The sequence below is a fragment of the Acomys minous genome (assembly GCF_964271855.1).
Source record: "Acomys minous genome assembly, chromosome: 6".
Taxonomy (NCBI): domain Eukaryota; kingdom Metazoa; phylum Chordata; class Mammalia; order Rodentia; family Muridae; genus Acomys; species Acomys minous.
In genome coordinates this window covers 20,736,360-20,758,771 of record NC_140487.1, presented here as the reverse complement: position 1 = coordinate 20,758,771, position 22,412 = coordinate 20,736,360, and the positions used below count along the sequence as shown (strand labels likewise).

Below are 22,412 nucleotides of genomic sequence, written 5' to 3'. Positions count from 1 at the left end.
GGTCAGATCACTTCGTCATTAAGAGCCTTGAGCATTTCTCTGTGGAAAGAAGTATATAACGAGTGACCACTGACGGAGGAGAGGGTGGTTTCCAGCAGAGAGACAGCCTCCTAAGACATGGGAACGGGGCTGACTCTGCAGGTGATGGTTATCTAATGTGGCCAAGTAAACATCAGGGCTCAGTCAGATGCTCCTCTGAGGACGTGACAGTCACACTCTTCCCACAAGCCTGGGGGAACTTTGAAGTTGTCCTGACAAGTGAAATGGGATGAATACAAGACCGTGTGACTTCGGAGGCTAACTGTCATAGCCCTGGTGCAGTCTCTCTTTCCTTCCCTTCCTCCTTGTGTTTCTGCTTCCCTTCTCTTCTCCCCCCCCCCTTCTTCCCTCTTTCTCCCTCCTACCTCCTCTCTCTTCTTCCTATCTCTCCCCCCCCCCAAGGGTGTACCATGAGACTGGAGTGAAATACAAAAGTTTGGTTATTCCAAGATACAAAGCACTGTATCTTGGGGTGAAAAGCCAGAGGATCCCAGGTGACTTGTTACCAACCTCTGAAGATATCTTCGCTATGCAAATGGAACAATTGGACTTTCTTCCTTCACTAAGCCTTGCCAGTGTTGTAAGAAAAAATTACTAGAATTTTTGTGTTTGTTTTTCAGACAGGGTCTCCCTGGGTATCCCAAAATGGCCTTGAATTCATGATCCTCCTGCCTCAGCTTCCTGAGTGCTAGAATTACAGATGCATGTCACTATGTCCAGCCTTGTTGTTTAAAGTCACTAAGTGTGGGGCTGTTACACAGCCGCGATAATTGGAACACATGGGAAACAGTTACCTGGGGAAATGGATTACTAGGTTGTCACTAAGCAACTGGGAGAAAATATAGGTGGATGTGGAAAAGAAAAGCAGTGCAAAGCCAAAGAAAATGTGAATTTGAACCAATAGAATGGTAAGCAACTGGTGCAGACAACCAGAAATCAGGGAGGAAACTAATCCCAACGTAGTAATTTGAAAACTAAAATTAACCAGAGTTTCCCATTCCCTGAGCAGTTTGGTTCATCAAGACTTACCTACCGATGGTGTCCAGATGGCTTGAAAAAAATTGATGCTATTTCTATATGGAGTGAAATACACACTGGGAAAACCCACACATCAGATAAAGTGGTTTCTGGCATCACAGGTTGGCTACTCCTCTGATATTTCTCCCACCTCTCTGATGACTCCTTCTTGATCTTCTGTTGCCTTTCTCTCTCACTCTGTTGTGAATATAGAAGAAGGTCTCGCTGCCCTTGCCTGTTTCTCATGGCAGGGCGAGTAACAGCCCAGTCCTGTGCCTCCAGTTCCCACTCACCTGCTCTCCACTCTTTAATCTGCATCAAGTCCTTCTCACAAGTTCAGACTTCTACAACCACCCAACGCTGAGTCCACTGCCCAGTTTCTCATGTTCAACAAATTCCAAAGAGATTTGAAAGTTTCTTCCCTTTATCTTTCCCATCTTTTAATGTCAAAGAATGACACTTCTATCCTCAGGTACCCAGAACAGGGAACTTGGAGCTATCATTGCCACCTTTCTTTTCTCTCATCCCCCAAGGCTTCAGTTGTTTGTCATATATCTACTCTCGGGTTTCTACAATGGTTTCTTAAAGGGCCAGCTTTGCTCCCCTGTCCCATTGTCTGTGCTGATAGTCATGCTTCTGAACTGCCAAGCTGACCCTATCATTCCCCTAGTTAAAGCCTTCTAAAAGCTCAATAGAGCTAGCAGTATAAATCTCACGATTCTTGGTGTAGATCCAAATCCATCCACACCTTGGCCCAGGCTCATTTCCCCATTGATCCTGGTCCTGCCCCCCAGGACCAGTCTAGGTTTCTATTGGTGCTTCCTTGAGTAGTTTATGAATCATGCTAGAGTCATTGTGTACACACACACACACACACACACACACACACACACACACACACACACACACAGAGGAATGTTTTCCTCTCCTTCCTGGTTCAACCTTTTCTCACACCATCCTTACCCCCAGTGGACTACTGGGCACGAAGCTGCTGTTTCGGCTTTTGAAAGCCTTCACAGGTTTAGCATCTATCTTTATTTGCAAATATTGCTGCCTGTGGGCAACTTTACCATGACATTTTTTCACACTGTGCTCTGTGTCTGCTTGTTAATTTTCTATTAGCTCGAAAGCTTCCTGGGAACAAGGCCTGGCTTTAATTCTGTGTTGTGTTCCACATACTGCCTGCCTTTTCGCTGTGAACACTCTTGATGCCAGCTGTTTAACTTAGTAAGCAAGCATGTTAGCAATTTGAACTTTGTCTCCCTTTGGAGTCACATGACATGAGTTTGATAAGTCTCAGTTTATAGTGATTTGATGGGGAGATTTCAACTTTCCAGTGGCATGAAAAATGAAAGACATTCAGAAGAAGCACTATCGTTGCTTCTGACTTCCCACTTCCCCAATTCTCCCTTAAGCCTGGGTCATAGCAGCAGGGGCTGCTCAGAGTCATGAGGGGAAATGAAGGACTCTCTACCGAGATGCTCTGAGCAGCCCACCTGGGAATGAATGCTTTGTGAATTGGGAGGATGAACTGCAGTGCTTTCAGCTTAGAGGGGGTTCATCAGGCCCTAATCCACATTGCAGTTTAGCTGCTTGATTAACAGCTATACAAGACACTCTGAGTTGTGTGATCTCAGCTTTGCCTTCTTTTCTCTCCCAAACACCAGTTTACGTATCTCAAGCGACAGCATCACTCTGATCTAACATGCAGTGTTGGGGGTTCTGTGTATTGTTTGGTTTTGTTTTGCTCCCCCTATGGCAGCACATAGGAGCTGGAGCTTTGCATTCCAATGTGGAAAAGCAGCATCACCTGGACAGCATTTCCAGCTCCCATTCCCTTGACTATATGGAATCTACAATACAAGTCCCAGGCACCTCAACAGCAGGGAAAGCAATGGGAGTGAGAGCTACAGGGCCCTGTCTTCTGAGTGTTCCCTCAGTCTATACACAGCTGTGGTCGAAAGCCTCAGCTACATCTCTCTGTAAGAAGTACCTATAGGGCTGCAGACATGGCTCAGAGGTTAAGAGCACTGGTTGTTCTTCCCAAGGCCCTGAGTTCAATTCCCAGCAACCACATGGTGGCTCACAATGAGATTTGGTGTCCTCTTCTGGCCTGCAGGCATACATACAGACAGAATATTGTATAAATAATAAATAAATAGAACTTAAAAAAAAAGAAGTACCTATAACATTTCAACAAATCAACCCTACTGTGACTTCATCCCTTAATAATTTCTTCCTTTCTTCAGTTATCTGTAAGTACCCCAAGACAGTTTCACTCCAGATTTGATTATATTTTATACCTTGGTGGAAAAGTTTCTGACTTTTAGGTAAGTAAACAAATGGAATTCACTATGGAGTATCAGTACATCTTAGAGACTGGGAAGGTGCAGAAAGGAAGGAAAGCTGAAAGGTAGCACATACAAAGCTGCAACTTGACCATCCTGCCCCCAGAAAGCACTACAACAGCAAACTTGTATTTCAAGTGTAGCTTTGGCTAGATACCAAGAGATGCTTCATAGCTTCCTTGTTAAAATAATTCTTAGTCTTAACAGGCTTGGAAAAAGCGCAATGTTAGTACAAAAGGAGGAAAGGAAGAGAGCGTTTCTGAAGGGAGAATTATTTTACCTTTCAATCCTTCCTGTAAGCAATCTGCAGAGCACACCTACAATCTCAGCACTTGGGAATATGAGGCAGGAGCATTGCCATGAGTTGGGGGTCAGCCATGGCTATATAGCAAGACTGTATGTGAATAAAGTCAAAGGAGGAGAAGAGGAGGAGGAAGGAGGCAGGAGGAAAAATAAACATACAAAAAGGGAGAGATTTTTTTTTTCCCCACTGCTAAATTAAATTCAAAAGTTTGATCTTAATTGAGGCTGGTATCAGAGGCCCAGCTACTTGCAGGGCCTAAGCAGGAAGATTACAAATGTGGGGCATGACTGAGGTATACAAATTTAAAGCCTGAGCAACTTAACAAGACCCAAAGTTAAAAAAAAAAAAAAGAGCTAGAGATATAGCTTAGGTGTAGGGTCCTTGCCTAAATATGCATGGTTTCCAGTAAACCAAACCCACACAAACACACACACACACACACACAGAGGTAAAAATAATTTAAATAGCAAAAATCCATCTAGTTGTAAAGAGAATAAAAACAGAAGGCTATGCACCTGCTACACTCCGTTTCTCTGTTCAAGTCCTTCAGTGCCCCTCCACTGCTACATAAAACCTTCTACCGTCAAATACTTAGGGCTCATGACTACTGTCTTTCTAGTTATCTCTATCCACGTATCTAGTCTCCTTCTCTTGGTCGGTTTCCATTTAGTAATAATCTAGCGATTAGTGTTTTCTGTTCCAGTAAGACTGTGCTGGAACATCTATATTCAACTTGTGTAATCAGTAATATCAGCAGAGACTGCAAAGGCATGGAAGCAAGCCACTTCAACCCCTAATCCAGGTGAGCACCTGGAGCATCAGGCAACTAACTTAGTCCTTCTATGTGTCGGTGTCTTCTACGCAGAGCACTGATGCTACGCACGCTTCATAGATCTTCGAGGCTATAGTAGGTTCTTTATTGGCTCTTGAACCAAGGACCTCATTTTTATGAGACTGATAAGGAACGGAACCTGAGTCACTGTTGTCTACTAAGACTTGTACCATGATCCTAGATGGTTTGTCTTGAAATAAAAAAGAACGGAAACCTCCTGCAGTCCTTTAAATACTGAAGACGCTGTCACTTCTGAGTCACACACAGGCCTTTGTCCCTTTAAGCTGGAACACAAAGGGCACAGGTGCAGCTTCTCTGAAGATTCCTTGTGAGGCTCCATCTGAGGCTTGCTCCTTCCCAGAATGCTGTGGGGTTGTGGACAGGGCTCACTAGCCTCAGAAATCCATATATACTTCCTATGCTCAGTTCTTCCCAGCAGAATCCCTTGAACACTTTGGTTTCTACAACACCAAGTTTACTTAGGGGGAGTCGTTTCCTTCTTCTCTGCACCTGGCAGCATAAACCATTTCTAAGGGCATCGAACAAGCCTGGAGAGGTAGCTCAGCTAATTCAGTGCTTGCTGAGCCTGTGGCCCTGTCCCCACTGCACACAAACGAGATCCTGTAGAGCACCTCTGTGATCTCAGCTTTTGGGAAATGGGGCCAAAAGGATGAGGAGTTCAAGGTCATTTTTGGCTATGTAGTATTCAGTGCCAGCTGGAGATACTTGAGAAATGGTCTTTAAAAAAAAAAAAGAAACAAAGAAAAGACAAGGTAGGAGGTAAAAGATTTCTTTTCTTTTTTTTTTTTTTTAATATAGAGAAAGAAAAAGAAAACACAAACTCACATCACAATATAAGCCATCTTATCTCATACCGATAAATTATGTCTTTGACCCTAGGGAGTTTACAATCTGCCAATGAAAGAGAACACCAGCTCAGAAGGAAACTATGCGGTAGGTGTGGCATCAATCTGAGTTGCAGAGTCTGAGAATGAGGAGGAGAGAGATGAATCTGTGGCTGACTTCAGTGAGCCACAATGGTGGCAGCAGCGGGAGTGGGGGGTGGGGCAGGTAGGATGTCATAACAAAGATGAGAAAGACAGAGACTACATTCTCCTTCCTCGGACAGTGAGGAGCAGACTCTAGCTGGGTTCTGCAGGCTTGCCAGCCAAAGTGAACACTGTAGCAGGGCCAACTAGCTGAGGTCAGTGGGCACAAAGAAGACTACAGCCCACTGGTTCCCTGTAGAAGCAGAAGAGACAGTGAGGGAACCAGCGGTCCTAAGACTTTTAACTAAGCCTCCAGAGAATGATGCGCCACACTGTAGGGAAGGCCATCAGAGCCAGCTGTGAGTTCCACAGGGGGAATGGCAGGGCTGGGAAGTCTGTCAGTTAAGTCTGAATCGAAATAAACAAAACTACCCTCAGTCATGGGGAAAGAAGACCTCCAGTTTGAGAGGATGGAGACCTGCCTGCCGAGCTGGGGTTAAGATTTTTGAAAGACAGAAAAGGTAGGCGGAAAGTCTGAGTATGTACCAGAAGCGCTTGCCAGAAAGTGTTGATAGAAAAGAAACTTGAAACCAAGATTGGCACGAGACAGAGAGCAGGCAAGAAGCAGTAAGTGAGGTTCATCAGAGGATGGAAAGGAAACAGGCTGAGACGAGCCAACTGGGTCATCTAGATGCTACTCTGTGGAAGCCCCATGGAGACTATATGCACAGGGGACTCTGGACAAAGTCGCATGCAGAAGTCACACCAGGGAGCAATAGGGACTGTCATAACTTGGCTGCTGTCTCCTCTTGGTCCTGTCGTATACTTACCAAGTCCCGGAATCAAGTGGCAGCTCTGAGGTTCTATGGACTTTATTCCTCGAGATGTAGTAACTCTTGCTCTGTAGAAGATACAAATCAACATGAAGAAACCAATGTGGAGGTAAATGTCTTGGCTGATGCCTCTTTTTTATGGGTGGCATAACAGATATGTAGGCAACACCTTTGGTTTATAGTTATGTAATAAGTCTCGTACGAGCACGGTGCCTACACAAGCTAATGTCACAGTTACTGCTGAAAGAATAAAGCACAATTCTATGCCAAATATAAGATCCCACTTAATGCTATGCAGAACTGAAAAAATATTGTTCATCTAAATGAACAAAACAGCATTGCATCATTCTCTTAAGTATTATCTATTATAAATCTGAACTTCCTTCTTTCATCTCCTATTTTCTCTTGACCGCTTTCCTCCAGCAGGGAGAAAAAAATAATTTCTATGAGGTCTTCAAGGAGCTAAGCTGTTAACTTTTGTTCGAACTTCGTTCTTTTCAACTGAGTTTATGCTGACTTACCTTACAAATATGTACTTCATGGATGAGACTACCATTAAAACCATTAGCCAAACTACTTTTCAAAACAGTATTCTTATTTTTACAGTGAAATGATCCTCTAAATACTAGGTAGAACTTAAAATATTTATTCAACTCTATACAAGAAGACTGAAGTTAGATTTTTCGATCCCTTACTAAAAGTACTATTTAGGAATGTGATTGCAACTCACCAGAGGGCTGTTTGTCACCCTAGCTGGACCAGACACAGATGTGTGGTGTGTGTCTGTCCCACCCTTAAATTTACTATTTGATGATTCTGGCACTTGTTTGGGGAGCAAGTGCAACAGTGAAAACACTCTCAAGCTGGACTAGAAACTGTTGCCAACAGATATCAAGCATCTGAACAGATTGCAGCAGCGGAGCTCTGAGACCAGCCTCTCCTTAGAGAAAGAGTAAACACACACCAAGACAAGCAGAGGCCTTAGCCCCACCTAGGAATAAGACTTTAAAAAAAAAAAACTTTAAAAAAAAGTTCTTTTAGCCTAAACTGATTTTGCTTGAGAAAATTCTAGAATGGCTGTTAACTGCTGGATCTGCTACTTTCAAAATGTCAACCACCCTCCAAGCCAGTTCCTGTCGGCAAGCTGTAACCCAGCACTTTCAGTGTCTGAGTCATCTATAAACATCCAGATGGAACTCTGGTCCCCTCCCCGCCCCCCTCCCTCAAGTTCAGCACCTCCAAAGGACTTTAGTATTTCTCTAGGGAAAAGTAGCGGAAGACCTGGAAAAGGCACCGACCCAACCTTCAGAAATCGAATGCGGGCTTTCCTATCCTGGCAGCCCTTAACCCTGAGAATGATTCTCAAAAGGAAGTTCGCTGGGTGGCATTAAGGATCGAAATTCCAAAACTGCTCCTCTCCACCAGCTCGGAAGTTAGGAGCGGGTTCTCCTTGACCTAACTTGGACCAGAAAGGAAAGAGAGCAGAAGACATCTCCATGGAGATGTTCACTCACCTAAAAGTCAGGAGCCTCTCCCCTATTAAGGCTAAGGTGGCCCCCAGCACGGTCAGCGCCACTAGTTTCCCCATGATATCTGGGTGTCTTGCAGCGGCAAGCAGGGAGCCTGCGACTGGGACCGTTTCCCAGGGCAAGGACGTAGCGGCCCCGCCCACTGTTCAGTTCCGTGCGCCTGCCCTGCTGCGCCTCCTGGCAGGTGCGCGGTGCCCTTCGAGCAGTCCTGGGCTCTTTCCTCTTTCATGCTCCAAGGCTCGCGGACACCTCAGCGTGGGGGACCCAAAGCCGCTTGTCTGCTTGAGTGTCAAAGAAATTTTTGTTCTTTGGATTCAAGTCCACCTTTGCCCCAAGGCCGCTTTAAGGTGCGGATTCCAAGGCCACCTCTCTGTGCACGGAGTTCAAGAACGTATTTCTGCCTAGGATTTAGACCTCATAAGGCTCTAGTCCCAGATCCGGAGTGGGTGACCTCTGGCTAAGGTCAGCCAAGCTCTGAGCTGCTCTGGTTTGAACTCACAAGTTGGAGTCCGCGTTTGTTTGTTTTTAAAAAAGACTATTATTATTTATACAGTGCTCTGCCTGCATGTCCAGAAGAAGGCATCAGATCACATGTGAGCCACCATGTGCTTGCTGGGAATTGAACTGGAGACTTCTGGAGGAGCAGTCAGTGCCCTTAACCTCTGAGCCACCTCTCCAGCGCCCCCCACCACAACCCCAACTCCGCCCCCAAGCTCCAGCTTAAAGCCACAAAATTTAAGTACTTTTAGCTGCACCCAGCCGGCACAGGTGGGAGAGTTGGGTGGGAATTGAGAGTTGATAGACTAGGCTTCTGGGTTCTGGAAGGCTAGATGTGGGAGGAGAAATTGCTCCTGAAACACCCCAAATGAGAGAAAATACTGAGAGCCAAGCTTTTTGGCTCATCCTGCTCCGGGAAGTGGAGCTCTAGACTGTGTGTCTTCAGTGTGCTGGAGCCGGTGAGAATCCAAGTGCATCTGTCTGGCAACCTGGAGGAGGATGAGCACAATGCAGTAAAGGGAGCATGGGAAATTCTTGCTCTTCTTTCCCGTGGTCCTTCTGGTAAAGAGCACACTTTCCTCTCAGATAAGCGACGGTGTTGGAGCATCGCAAGATGGTGGAATACTTGCGGAGTTTAGAGAACATTGCACCTTTAAGCATCATCTATTTTTATCTACTAACGGGACGTAATAGCAAGAGAATTCAGTTTAAAAAAAAAAAGGAGCCTTTTTTTGAAATGTGAAGGTTTTATAGGACTAAGAATATCAAGAAGAAGGTATCCCTTGACCTATAGGACACCTAAATAAAATATTGGGTGATGGACAGATGGCTCAGCAGCAGTAAACAACATATACTGCTCTTGCAGAATCCCTAGGTTCGAGAAAAATGTTACTTCTCTCCCAAGAAATATGTTGGTACCAGGCAAAGCTCATTTTGTCCAGCACACAGCATGCCAATCTCTTAAGTCTTTCAAGAGATTATTCTCAAGTGAGCCAAACACAGAAAAGACAGACCCAGGACTTGAACCTACCTCCCTGAAGCTAGGAAATGAAGATGCTTATAGGAGAAAAAAAGCAAGTGAAAGCCACTTAGAAGAAAGACCATCAGTAGTCAATGCATGAACCTGTCTTTATGACCCTTCACGATATATATGATTACACAGCCTTTAGCAAAATCTGAGGGTAGAGTGTAGGGCCCCTTATGTCAAAAGTTCTGAAGACTTAGTGGTTCAAATCCCACAAAAGTAAGTAGGACAACCATTTTCATGACCAATTCACCAGAGGTGTCACCTACAAAAATATTCCTGGGAGCTGCATGTTTTTCAGTGTTAATGTTTTGTAGCATCACCTTGGAGAAATCATCTGAGTGCTCAGGAGGTTGGGACAGGAGAACTGAGTGCTTGAAGCCAGGCCAGGGCTAGACACTCTAGTGAGATGCTGCATTTTACTTTTGTTTTTTAAAAATATATTTTATTAATTTATTCATATTACATCTCAATTGCTATCCCATCCCTTGTATCCTCCCATTCCTTCCTCCCTCCCATTTCCCCCTTACTCCCCTCCCCTATGTCTGTGACTGAGGGGGCTGGAGAGATTGCTTAGAGGTTAAGAGCACTGACTGCTCTTCCAGAGGTCCTGAGTTCAATTACTTTTGTTTTTAAGCGAAGCTAGGGGACTTGAGGAGAGCAATAGCATTCCTTTGGATTCCATCCTCTCCGTATGTTGAATTTGCTTTCTGCTCTGAGGCACAATTCCTTGAGCTATCAAACTCTATTAAGAATTACAGATCTGGGAGCACTGCTCACTGATGGAGCATGGCTCACTATTGGAGCACTTGCCTAGCATACATCAGGCCTTGGGTGTGATCTCTAATACTGCAAAACATAAAACAGACACACACACACACACACACACACACACACACACACACAGGAGGGGAGGGAGGAAGGGAGGGAAGGAGAGAGAGAGAGAGAGAGAGAGAGAGAGAGAGAGAGAGAGAGAGAGAGAGAGCGCTACTAGTGCCAAATCCAACTGCAGTGTCTGTTGTTTTGAGGAATGATGACTAAATGACCAAATCTTTTCCTCAGCGAATGATCATAAGGTCATCATAAATAATACATATTATACTTACTGTTTGATATGGCAGTCTCTCATACTCATTGATACCTCAAATCAGGGCTTACTAAAACCTTTCTTGCTTGCCTAAGATAAGCAAGGCATGTGCTTATTACCATATACTCCCTTTTGCATAAATGAAATTTTTAACAAAGGTAATGAAAAGCAGTGTTACTTGATGCCTGTTGTACTCTGGCATTCCTTAGGAATGTGTCTTTTTAGATAGATTGCCACAGTTAGCATCTCCCAACCTGAAAACACTCTTTCCTCGACTGTATCCTTAGGTAAACAGTATCATTGCCCTATCATCTACTACATCACATTTTCCCCTTGGATAATGGAAGCAGTGAAAAGCATTCATCTCCTTGGTCCTGAACTTCATCTCTCAATTCATTCTTAACAGAATAAATTGAAAATTCGAAAAGAATAAGTAACAGAAACACACACACACACACACACACACACACACACACACACACACACACACAAATACAAGCTAAATGAACCAGAGCCCAAGTTTAAGAATACTTCTTCTGCAACTTCCATTTTAAAGCCATTAAATCATTCAACAAACAGAGAACTCAGATTGGTATCTTGGGAAAAAACAAACAAACAAAACAAAACAGACCAAAACAACAACAAAAAACAAAAACAACAAAAAAACAAAACAAAACAAAACAAAAAAACCCACAACAGAACCCACTATCTACAACAGGGAGAGGATTTACCATGAAGTGCTGGTTCTACGGCAGTAGCTTCACATAGCAGCTAATGGCATAGGCTCTGGCATTAGAAACAGATTGATATTCACCCTTAGGAGGTGTGTGACCTTGACCCGTTGTGAAATGTTAACCACGGTACAATATCGACCTCTACTCCCTCCAGGCTGCAATTAAGATTAAGTGAAACAATGAGCGCAGCACTTCCCAATTGTTGGCCATTTGGTAACTAACTGCCAAGTGTCCTAACGATAATGAGGAAGACAGAAGATGGGGGTGGGGGGGGGGAGCGAAGCAAAAGGCTTTGCTAAGTGACAATGGTAATTTGTAATAACATTTTAATTGAGAAAAACTGACATGTTAGTCTTTAACATGGTAAACAAAGCTGGAAGTACAAGACATCGAAATGTTATCTTTGAGTAGTCCTGAATGCACGCACATAGCGGTCACGGCACGGGGATCAGTAGACATAACTCGCTCCATCTCAGTGGACTCGTACATGGTGGAGGCACGGAGGGGAAGCCCCTCTGTGCAAAAGGCACTCACCTCGTGGAAAAGCAGCTTTCTTCTCTCTTCCTGGGTTGGCATTAAAAAAGAAACAAAGCCAGAACCCAACAATAATGTTTATTTTCTTTGGCTGCCTAAAGCGCATGAGAATTGTGGGGCCTTTCCTTATTGAGATAAACCCGAACTACGTATGTGGTACAATCCCAGGTCAGTACTGTTGGGTAAAACTCCCTCAGGATTAGCAATTCATCAAAAGGTTATTTTACTACAACTTATTGCACTTGTGTGCCAAAAAATAGAATTTAGAGTTCACAGTACAAGGCTCTCTGGTATAAAGTTCCTACGAGAAGTTTCCTATCGTATATGGTCGCCACCGAACTTCCCTGGAGGACAGACCCGTTGTTGATATACACTGTAGTCACTGATGGCTTCTCCGATAGAATGTTCTGGATTCGAAGAACCTATCCAGGGAGATACAAAGTATTACTAAGGAATCTCACACCCAAGCACCAATAATCCCCTGTCTTCTCCAACCACACAAGATTAAGAAGGCATGCTGCTGTAAACAGCAGTTACCTTAATGCTTAAATGAAAGTACTTTCTCTAGCCTTCAAAGAAAGGACTTTTTAAAGCACCTTGTCAAGCCATGGCAGCACAGGATTTTGTGTGATTACAGCAATTGAACATTAATAGCAATGGGCTCCCAACACTATGACTGCTTCAACTCTACTTCACCAGGTACAAAACTCCTGTCATGTGGTGAGTTGACAATAAACCAGGAATTTTTTAAATTGCCAGAATTCCACACGAACAGGACCTGTGTCGTTATAAAAATTACTTTTGACTAGTCCCCACCATAATTTAATACATCAAAAGATTACTTTTCTCAACGCATTTGAACAATGTAACATTCTGCCAATTATTGGCTTAAAGCAATTACAAAACTACCTCACAGGTTTATTGTATTATCGGTTTAAAAGAACTAACAAATCATCCTTGTGACAGTTTATTCCATTATTAGTTCAAGGGACTTGAATAATTAAGGTTGAAAAACTCAAAATATAAAAACCTCTGATGAGGGAGGGTGGTTCGGGTCATACACGAAGAGCTTCTGGCCGTTAGGGTGACAGCCAACCCAGATGTCGCCCGAGGAAGGATCAATAGATAAATTGTCTACAAGCGTGCCCAACTGCAGAACCTTACAAAGAAATAACATCAATGTCTAAATGATGCAAGCAACTTGATTAAATAATTTAGAGCTAACCTTTCCTGCTCCTATGCATGTGGGGACATTACACCTCCCCGCACCTGCCCTTTTAACACCGATATCACTTAAAATAAATTTAATGAACTGGCTTGGGGCCATTCTTCACCTTCTCTGAAAGTAAGAAAACTAGGGTCTAATCCATCTGTCCAAATGATAATAATAATGAACTGCTTTTGTTTTAAAAGATGCACAATGATCTGTTAGCTTAAGGAAGTCCATCAAGGCAAGATAGGAAATTCTTAACCTAAAATATATGCTCTGTTGGCAGAAAATAATAATGGTGGGCAACTCAATTTCTAGCTTCATTTATTATTTGAAAAAAATGGATGTTCATAAATCTTCATTTGAAAACTCAACTCTTTTCAATTGTGAAAAGTCTTATTTGGATTTATTAGATGTCATCAGTACATTACAGAACAGTCCTAAACCTAATGCCAATATCACTCCATCCACTGCTGGCTGCAACCACTGCCCATCCTACTTATGGATGCCGTCTTATTGGATGGGTGATATCTAAGAATATAGACTGGCTGCCCTGTCTGGATCCATATTGTGTTTTCAGTGTGATAGTCTTATAGTTAGCCTGTTTTCAGTGTGATAGTCTTATAGTTAGCCACACTATATATATATTGCAAAGAACAATCAATTAGCATCCACACAGAAAATTAAATATTTACCTTTAATTGAGTTAAATTCATATTAGGTTGTTTTTCCAAGACACGGATTTCATGAGCCAGTATGTCAGCAACATAGACATACCTGTTCAGAAAAGACAGTGGTTAGTGCTCTCTGCCAACAAAGATGTCTTAATACAGCAGAAAAGAGAAAGTCCTGAAATCTGTTTAGAAGTTCACAGGGATGCCCCTGGAGGACTGTTTGACAAAGGTCAACTTTTATTTAAAAAGAATAATAAGCCCTCAAAATCAACTCAGCGGTGCTTCAACAATCATGGAGTTACTAAATATGTTTTCAAGGGGGTTGTAAAAGATATCAGTTAAATATAAAATTCACAATATTTGCTATTGAAATAACAAAAAATCTGGATTTTATTATATAAAAAAAGCTTTTGACCTTACAGCATATAATTTACTATTTTTATCATGTCCATATAGAATTATATGGCATGAAATACTTTAAATGTTTCTTAATATATTATTGTTTAATAAAATATTAATACAGTCTTGATACTATGATAATTATTTATCCAGAGCTGCATGTCTATATGTACAGGACAGTGAGTGAGGGTAATTCATGAAATTGGAACCCAGTGTTCCATGGCAGCTGCCCCACTGGGCAGTCTTCCTGCATGAGGCCAAAATACCAGATTGTGGAAAAGACACACAGGGAAGGGACACAACCTTGCTCTTCAAACATTTCCAATACCCTGGCCAATTCAAACTGGTCTGTGCACATGCAATACCCAAGTCAGTGCCAACACCAGTACCCATGAGAACGAGTTCAAGTCTAGAACTGAAGAGATATCAGGGTGTAGAAAGGCCTCCAAAGGAGGGGACACTTGTACAAGGACAGGAGGATGAAGCTCCTTCTGAAAGCAAGTCAGCCAAGGCAGAGGGGTGTGAGCTACAGAGGGGCATCAGCAAGGCAAAGAGCTCTTGTCCTATGAGAAGTGTGGAATCAGAAAAGAGGGTGAAACTACTCTATTAGAGCAATATCGACGACCTTTTCCTTCGTTGATCTGATTGACCTGGATTCTACTGAGTGCTTCAAATAAAGAAGCAGCTTGAGGACAAATGGCTGGCTGAGTCCAGCTGACTGGGTAGGCTCTTTCCAGCCAGTGCCATAGTGGACACTTGCAGCCAGAGATTGGGATGGCGTAACCAGTCACAGGAGGACCACAGTAGCCAGACTACAAAAGATGGAGGTGGTTTGAAAGCAAACTGCAATGGACACAGAAATGCCAAAGGTGGAAAATGGAGAATCGACTGGATACAGCAGACTCGGCCAGCTAGAGAGGGTTTGAGTGATCTATATTTGTTTTCTGTACTGAAAAGGAAAGTACTAAGTGCATCCCAAGACAAGAACACTTAATTACCAAATTCACAACGACAATATCTGTGGTAGTTTTGCTTGTTCAGTGCAGTAAGACAGAAAAAAACAAAACCTAAGAATTTAAAATCTTTTCTTCTAAGTTGTGATTGTGTACATAAAAATAAGAAGAGGTTTTTATTTTTTATTTTTTTGTTTTTGCTTTTGTTTTTTGTTTTATGGCAAATAATTTGGCAACATATATTAAGGCTAACATGGAAAAGATTCACATGAGGTCTATTCATAGGGGTTCATTCTACAGAAATTTCATGTAAATATTCAAATAAGTGAGACTCTCAAAGAAGCAACTGGTATCTTTCCTGGGATTTTAACCCATTCTGTTTAAGTCCAAAATCCTTAATGCTGGCTTGGGGGGCGGCATTTACTTTAAAATAGTAACTGGATGTATTGTGGTCAATGAGAAGCATGAAGTGGTTTTGGTACAGAAAAAAATAATAAGCAAATTATGTATACATCAACAGAGAAATCCTCAACCAGTCTAAAATCATCCTTAGGATGGAATAATATAGTCAGCAGAGTGGCATTAATGAATAATTTAAAAGTTTTTTGAAGGAGGAGTTTAAAAACCTGTTATTTTTCCTTTTTGTCTTATATTTAAAACATCAAATCATTCTACTGTAGTGTTATTTAATGTGCAATCCATGTTGTTATACATAAAATGAAAAGTGATGCATTGAAACAGAAGGGATTTGTTTATCAGGACAATTTACTTAGAAGTGGAGACAGTATGTATGTGTGTGGGGGGGCGCTGTATACCTTTTGTCAGGTGAAATATTGATCCCATTGGCTGAATCGAATCCTTCTGCCACCAGCTTCACTTCTTCTGGACTGTAGTAAACAACATTTGCCCAGCGCAGGTTCAAGTATGTCTCCAAATACTTTAAGAAAGGATCCGAGAAGTAGTGGTCGTTGGTGGCATAGAAGTGGGCCGGCCCAACAGCTATGATGTCATTCACACTGGAAGAGAAAATGACCACGGCAGAGGAAGTCAAAAGCCTTAATGTCTCTGTGTAGAAGATCAGATGAGAGTTCCCAATCTTTACGCAGCAGGGATTTTAAATTTGGGGGAGCCCCCCACACCTCACCCCCCACCCAGTAAAGGGAAGCTATTGATCACATGACGATCCAGAGCCTTAGGCAGCGCACTATGACAGAAACTGCAAGAGAGGAGTTACATGCAGTACCAGGCAATCAGAGGGCAAGGCCTTTACCAATCATGGCAGGATCCCTATGGAAGGGAAGAGATCCAGCCAGGTGCAGTGGCACACACGGAATTCCAGAACTTGGGAAGTAGAGGAAGGAGGAACTTGACTTCAAGCTCAACCAAGGCTACACAATGAGACTTTGTCTCCGGGGGGTGGGAGAAAGCATTCTTTTATTTCTTTTATTATCATCATCTTTTTTTTTTTTTTTTGACACAGGGTCTCCAGTAGCCATGCTGGCTTGGAATTGACTGCGTAGCTGAAGAGGACGCTGAATCCCTCATTTCTTTGTCTCTACCACCCAAGTCCTGCTATTACAGGTGTGTGCCCTCATGCCCAGCTAAAGGCATGTCTTCTGACACGCGCATTACAGGATTCAACAGCCGCCTATAAAGACAGAGCTGCTCAGGTGTGGAACTGCAGGAGGCCACGCGGTGACTAGGCTGTCAGTCACATTTATCCCACCCTCATTTATTCTGCTGCTGGGACTTTCCTGAGGTCCCTTGCTTAGTCATTAGTCAAACTAAGGTTGACTGCTCAATTTCTACCTGCCTCACAAAGCTGCCAAGCTGGGAGTGAACAGGCATTCAATAAACATGTGCCGAGAGACAAGCGATGGAATGGTCTGAGAACAGGGCCTCCAGTGAGAGATTGATATGCTCAAAACAATTACCGTTTCCAACCAGTTAGGCAAAAGGGTTATTAAATTGAAATTCCAATTATCTTATGCAAAAATTTCTGAAAGAGCTGCTTTCTTCTCTGTCAAATGAAAAATTCAGAGCTACAAGGAAGGCTTTTTTTTTTTTCCCTCCTGAAAAAGCTCCACAATTCAGACTTCCTGACTGGTAGTCATGCCCCTGTTTATTATGAAGTGCACTTTCGGGAAGGATGATTGGGCATTGCATGCTTATAATCTAGATGGGGAAGTAAAGATGAAAAAAACATCTATCAAGTTTAGACTTAGAGTAGGAAGCTAGTGCAAACTGGGCTGGGAGGGGTCCCTGAGTCTCCTTTAGTGAAACTGTCTATCGCTGTCATTTCTGTAGTAGTGGTCCCCTTGCAGCCTGGATGCTCAATTCTGCAGGCGAGCAGCCCCAAGCTCAACAGACAGCATGAGTGTGCTTTGTATAAAGCCCTTGAGTCCCACAAAAGTCAAGCTACTTCTCCAGGGATGGCCAGGTATTTGAATGCTAAGTTATTTGAAGTGACTGTGATGGCCATAAAAAGTGGTAGGCTTTATCTTTTGATCTCAGACTGGGCCTGAGGAGTGTCACCCAAGTCTTCTGTTTCATCATTTCTCAACAGAGTTCATTCAGAAGACTAATTATTGGAAAGGGTTGGTCATGAAACCAAGAAACCATTGGCCATGGTTTCCCTGATCTACATGAAATCATACACACACACACACACACACACACACACACACACACACACACACACACACCTATATAGAAATGCCAGAGTTAAGCAGGCAAATGAGAACAAAGAGGAAAGTACCTTGGAAGGAGCTCATGTTTAATTGTTTTCAGGTGCAACAGAGAATTTTCTTCTTCTTCAAATTTAAAAATCTCCACTGTATTCTTGAATTCTGGGTGGTTCACAACAAAGAGGTAAACTGTATCATCTAAAGGATGGAAAGAGTGCAGAGTCACTTTACGATATATACACAGGACCCGTGGGCAGTGGGCAGGCAGTGACACTACAGTGCCACGGGCACAGGAAGGTTGAAGGCACAGCTGTTCAACAGCCTAACAGATTATTCTTCTTGCTGGTCCTTCCCAACCCCACTGACCTGCTGTTAGTTCTGATCACGGGTCCCAACTTTTAAGAAAGAGTGGTTCCCCACTCTATATACAGAATTCATACATAATGTGTTCATGTGCTCATTTTGAGATAGAGACTTTTTTTTTTAATGCAGTGATCACTGGTCTAATGAAAAGGTCAGGAAATCTAAGCATTCTTTTGCTTGTTAACTGTTAGACATCTCAAAATGCAGCTTAGGAGACATGTGGACAAGCAGTTCGTAGGAAGAACACAGGCTTGTTTCACTAGGTCATTGTCCCCTTCGTGTGTGTGTGTGTGTGTGTGTGTGTGTGTGTGTGTGTGTGTGTGTGTATGTGTTGGGGCCTTTCTCCACAGCCACCCATAAAGCACTGTGTGTTCTTCACCTCGGCAGCTCAGTAGCTCTTACCATCATCTATGAAAGTGCTAATGCCATGTGGGTTAAATGACGCCAAATCAAAGCCCCAGCTGACTCTTAACTCCAGTGCCCTTGGTTTTTCTTCTTTGAGATCCATCATCAGTATGGCTCCAGGTTTATCTGGTGCAAAGCTGTGGAGCCCTGGAAACTTGAGGCCCTTTGGAAAGAGAGGGAGGAAAAAAATTAAACACAAAGGCTTTAGGTGCCTTCCTGAATTAGGTGCCCAGTGTTCATGATTGATCAGTAGCAACTTTAGTTCAAGTTGGTGCCATCGAGCCACATGTACAAAGAAAGTGGGACTGACAGTTAGGAACACAAAGGAAACAGAACAGAAGAAGAAATGACAATTGGGAGCCGGAAATTGACCAATGATTTTTGTTGAGCTCTGAGAGATGATGGAGGCCTTCCTTCTCTTGAAGGCTTACCAAATGGGTGGTAGACTGAGAAATTCCAGGCAGAGGTGAGAGTCAGGAGAGTAGACAGTCACCTACGAACCGTGGAAACCCTCCCATTCCAGGCCTACGCTCTGCTGGAATCGGGAAGGCTTGAGAACTGGTCAGCAACACCCGCTGGTGTTTCTTTGAAAGGATACCCTTCATACAGCTAGATGGGTAGTTTACTCCATGTCTCCATGGCTACCCCCATGGACATCAGGACCAGGAAAACAGCTCGGTTTCTTTTGCCTTTGCTTCCTTATCGTCTCCGTTCCCCCTGCACCCAGATTGTGGCAGATTTATGACACACCTTTAACCAAAACTCTACTGCTTCCCAAGAGAAGATTACTAGAATGATTCAGGATGGCTTGAAAGCTCTTTTCCACCCTCCCTCCCATGCCATCTCTCCTCACCCCATGTCTTTCTTCCAGACCCACAATGTCTTAGGCATCCAGGCTTCATGACCTTCCATGATAAGTCAGCATGTTCTCACGTCAGGGTTTACTCCCAGACCAACCTGTCCAGGAATGCTTCCCTCTAGAGATTCAGGGCTCCATCCCTCAATTTATTTACACTATTCCAGATGCCAGCCTTCCTGTGAGCCCACCTCCAAGCACAGTACCCATCTGGCCTGACTTATCCTATCCCTCTCTCCACCACCCCAGTGCCACTGGCATGTGATACACTGCATGGGCCAAGGTGAAAGCCAACAGGCTGCTGTGAAGGCTACCACTGTCCTATGCTCAGCTGGGTACCTCGATGCTCAGGCCTTGTCCACTGTCCTTGCACTCCTCTCGATGTCTACAAGCCTCTTCTCAGCAAATGGGCAAGACTCACCCTTTCATTCACCCACACTTGGGGCAATGTCCCTTTTCCAAATGACAGCATGATGCCACACACACCAGTACCATTGCTCTCCACCGCCCCGTCTCTCTGTCACCATCAGACACAGCTTGACCAGACCACACAAGCAAGGACTCTTGTCTATTTCCAGATCTCAGAATCTGGAGCATGGCAAATAACCTATCTTTCCTCCCATCTGTCCATGGTGTCTCCTTTATCCTGGATCATCACATTCATACTGTTAGAGGATGCTTTTGGTTCTTTTGATGTCTCGTATATATTCTGGTACCAATATCCTCCCTCTAACATGTCACTCCTTAATCACCACTGAGTATCTGTGTCCAAGTGGACCACAGCACAGAGAAAGAGATGGCACTTTATATGTACACCTCGAACACAAATCTTCTCTTACAAGTAAATCTGTTAGTTGGCTCTCTAAGTTGTTTTAAAATACCAGAGGCTCACAGTATCTGAAAATAATGGCCACTTTTGTCTTTTGAGTTCTGCTTCACATGCCTCTTTTTTTTTTTTTTAATTGTATTAGGTTATTAGGAACTCCAGGGGACTGGCAATATGTCGGGGGACAGGGAGAGTGGGGATACAGAGTCGCTCCCTGCTCTTGAACATTAATGGAAACATAGCTCACGTTTTACCATTAAGAATCGGGTTTGGTGTCGGTTTCTGGGAATTCCTCTTATTTCTAGTTGTCTTGGAACTTTTAATCAAGAGGGACTGTTGAATTGTATTAACAGCTTTCATGGCATTTGCAGAGAAGATCTGGATTGTCTGGCTAACGATAAAATGCAGAATCTTCCTCCCACTCTTAAGGAAAGCCTTACCGGTGATAATAAACTTCCTATGAAGTCACTACTGTATTCGGTTTATTATATTTTGTGTAAATTTAAAGGCACAATAAAAACACAAAGACTCATGCACAGAGATTGATGTGAAAAGGAAATTCTTCATTTTTACCATCTATCAACAATTGTCTGCTTTCACGCTGGGTGGCCCAGTAAGTAGAAAACACTACAGCTATGTCCGTGCCTCATGACGGCCCCGTGTCAGCAGTTACTAATCCTCATTCTTCACGTATGACTCTCAACAATAGTGCCGCTCTGTCACCTGACAGCTCTACTACAGGGTGCTTACTGTTCACACTTACCCCCACACCTTCAATCACGTCAGTATCTCTCTGCTCTAAACTTTTGTTTTATTTTTAAGTACATCACCATACAAATAACAAGCCAGCCATGGTGACGCACAGGCCGCTGTGAGTTCGAGGCCAGCCTGATCTACAAAGTGAGTCCAGGAAAGCCAAACCTATACAAAGAAACCCTGCCTGGAAAAACCAAAACAAACAAACAAACAAACTGTTACTGTTCCTCCTGAGGACCACAGCAGTTCTTTTTGCACCAGAGGTCACATTCATCTCCTCAGAGGCTTTCCTACAAGAACAATCAGGAACCGAAGGAGTGCTCCAACCCTCAAGCGCCTCCGTGTTGAGTTAACTCACCTTTCTTATAAGTTTGGTAACTGTTTTTACTAGTGTTGTGACTATCTTCTGATGTAGCTCCAAGACTCTCCATCTCCCTCCTGAGCCTCAGAGCCTGACAAGAACGCTGCTGAGAAGGACCAGAAGGACAACCTGAAAGGCCCCGACTATTGCCCAGGCGGGTTGTGACGTCAGGTACTTCTTCCTCAAGAGACACTGGACAAGGACAACCTGAAAGGCCCCGACTACTGCCCAGGTAAGGAAAATGGGCTCAGAACCACTCAATCGCCTTCCAGCTAGACATCCTCTGCACCACAACCACAGGCAACGAGTCTGAATGCCTTTCTATCGGACACTCAGAAGAGAGATTATTTATCAGCATACAGGAATTCTTCAGCAAAAGAGAAGCCTTTGAATAATCGTAGTAGCCAGTTTTTCAGTTATGATGAGCTACTCAGAAGGACGCATGGGTCTTAGTTTGGGAAAATTGGTATATATTAAGGAATAAGTAGTACATATCAATATAAAATTGACTATGCTTAAAATGGAACATATAGTGGGAAGGAAAAAATGCTATATTGAAAATAGCATAGTGGTAGCATCTAGTATCCACAGTGATGCCGTGTGTGTGTGTGTGTGTGTGTGTGTGTGTGTGTGTGAGAGAGAGAGAGAGAGAGAGAGAGAGAGAGAGAGGGAGAATGGGAGCGCACAGGGGTAAGGCTCAGAGGACAACTTGTGAAAATGAGTTTTCTCTTTCTATTGTGTAGGTTCCTATGCTTAAACTCACCTCATGTCATCAGGCTTGGAGACAGGAGCTTTTACCTGCTGAGCCATCCTTCCAGATCTCACTACTTTATTTTTGGGGGGGAGGTGGGGGGGGGCAAGAACCTCTCAGTGAACCCGTGGCTCATTGGCCTGTGATCCTCTCTAGTTCTGTGACTACCAGCATCCCCTGCTGTGTGCTCTTGTTTCTGCTTTTGGACAGGGGCTCAGAGAATGGGAACCCAGGTCCCATGCTTGCAAAATGGTCACCATTTTGCCTCAGGTATCTTTTTAAATAACATCTTACAAAACAATTTGAACTGGACCGTTCTAGTGCTATACAAACTGGGAGAGAAAAGGTAATCAGTCAGTAAACTCTTCATCGCTGTACTCAGAAAAGTTGAAGGACATTTTCC

General features: G+C 43.4%; 1 protein-coding gene across 1 annotated transcript in view; it reads right to left on the bottom strand.

The window, feature by feature from the left end:
* Positions 1-22,412, bottom strand: part of LOC311599101 (uncharacterized protein) — a 64,126-nt gene that overhangs the window by 20,055 nt on the left and 21,659 nt on the right. Inside the window, exons 4-13 of the mRNA XM_084784752.1 lie at positions 18,457-18,622; positions 17,763-17,889; positions 15,820-16,020; positions 13,674-13,755; positions 12,799-12,927; positions 12,035-12,190; positions 11,662-11,798; positions 8,771-8,877; positions 7,877-8,033; positions 6,360-6,430 (exon numbers count right to left, since the gene is read on the bottom strand). Of these exons, the coding sequence (XP_084640878.1) occupies positions 6,360-6,430; positions 7,877-8,033; positions 8,771-8,877; positions 11,662-11,798; positions 12,035-12,190; positions 12,799-12,927; positions 13,674-13,755; positions 15,820-16,020; positions 17,763-17,889; positions 18,457-18,622 (1,333 nt within the window). The remainder of the gene's footprint in view (positions 1-6,359; positions 6,431-7,876; positions 8,034-8,770; positions 8,878-11,661; positions 11,799-12,034; positions 12,191-12,798; positions 12,928-13,673; positions 13,756-15,819; positions 16,021-17,762; positions 17,890-18,456; positions 18,623-22,412) is intronic.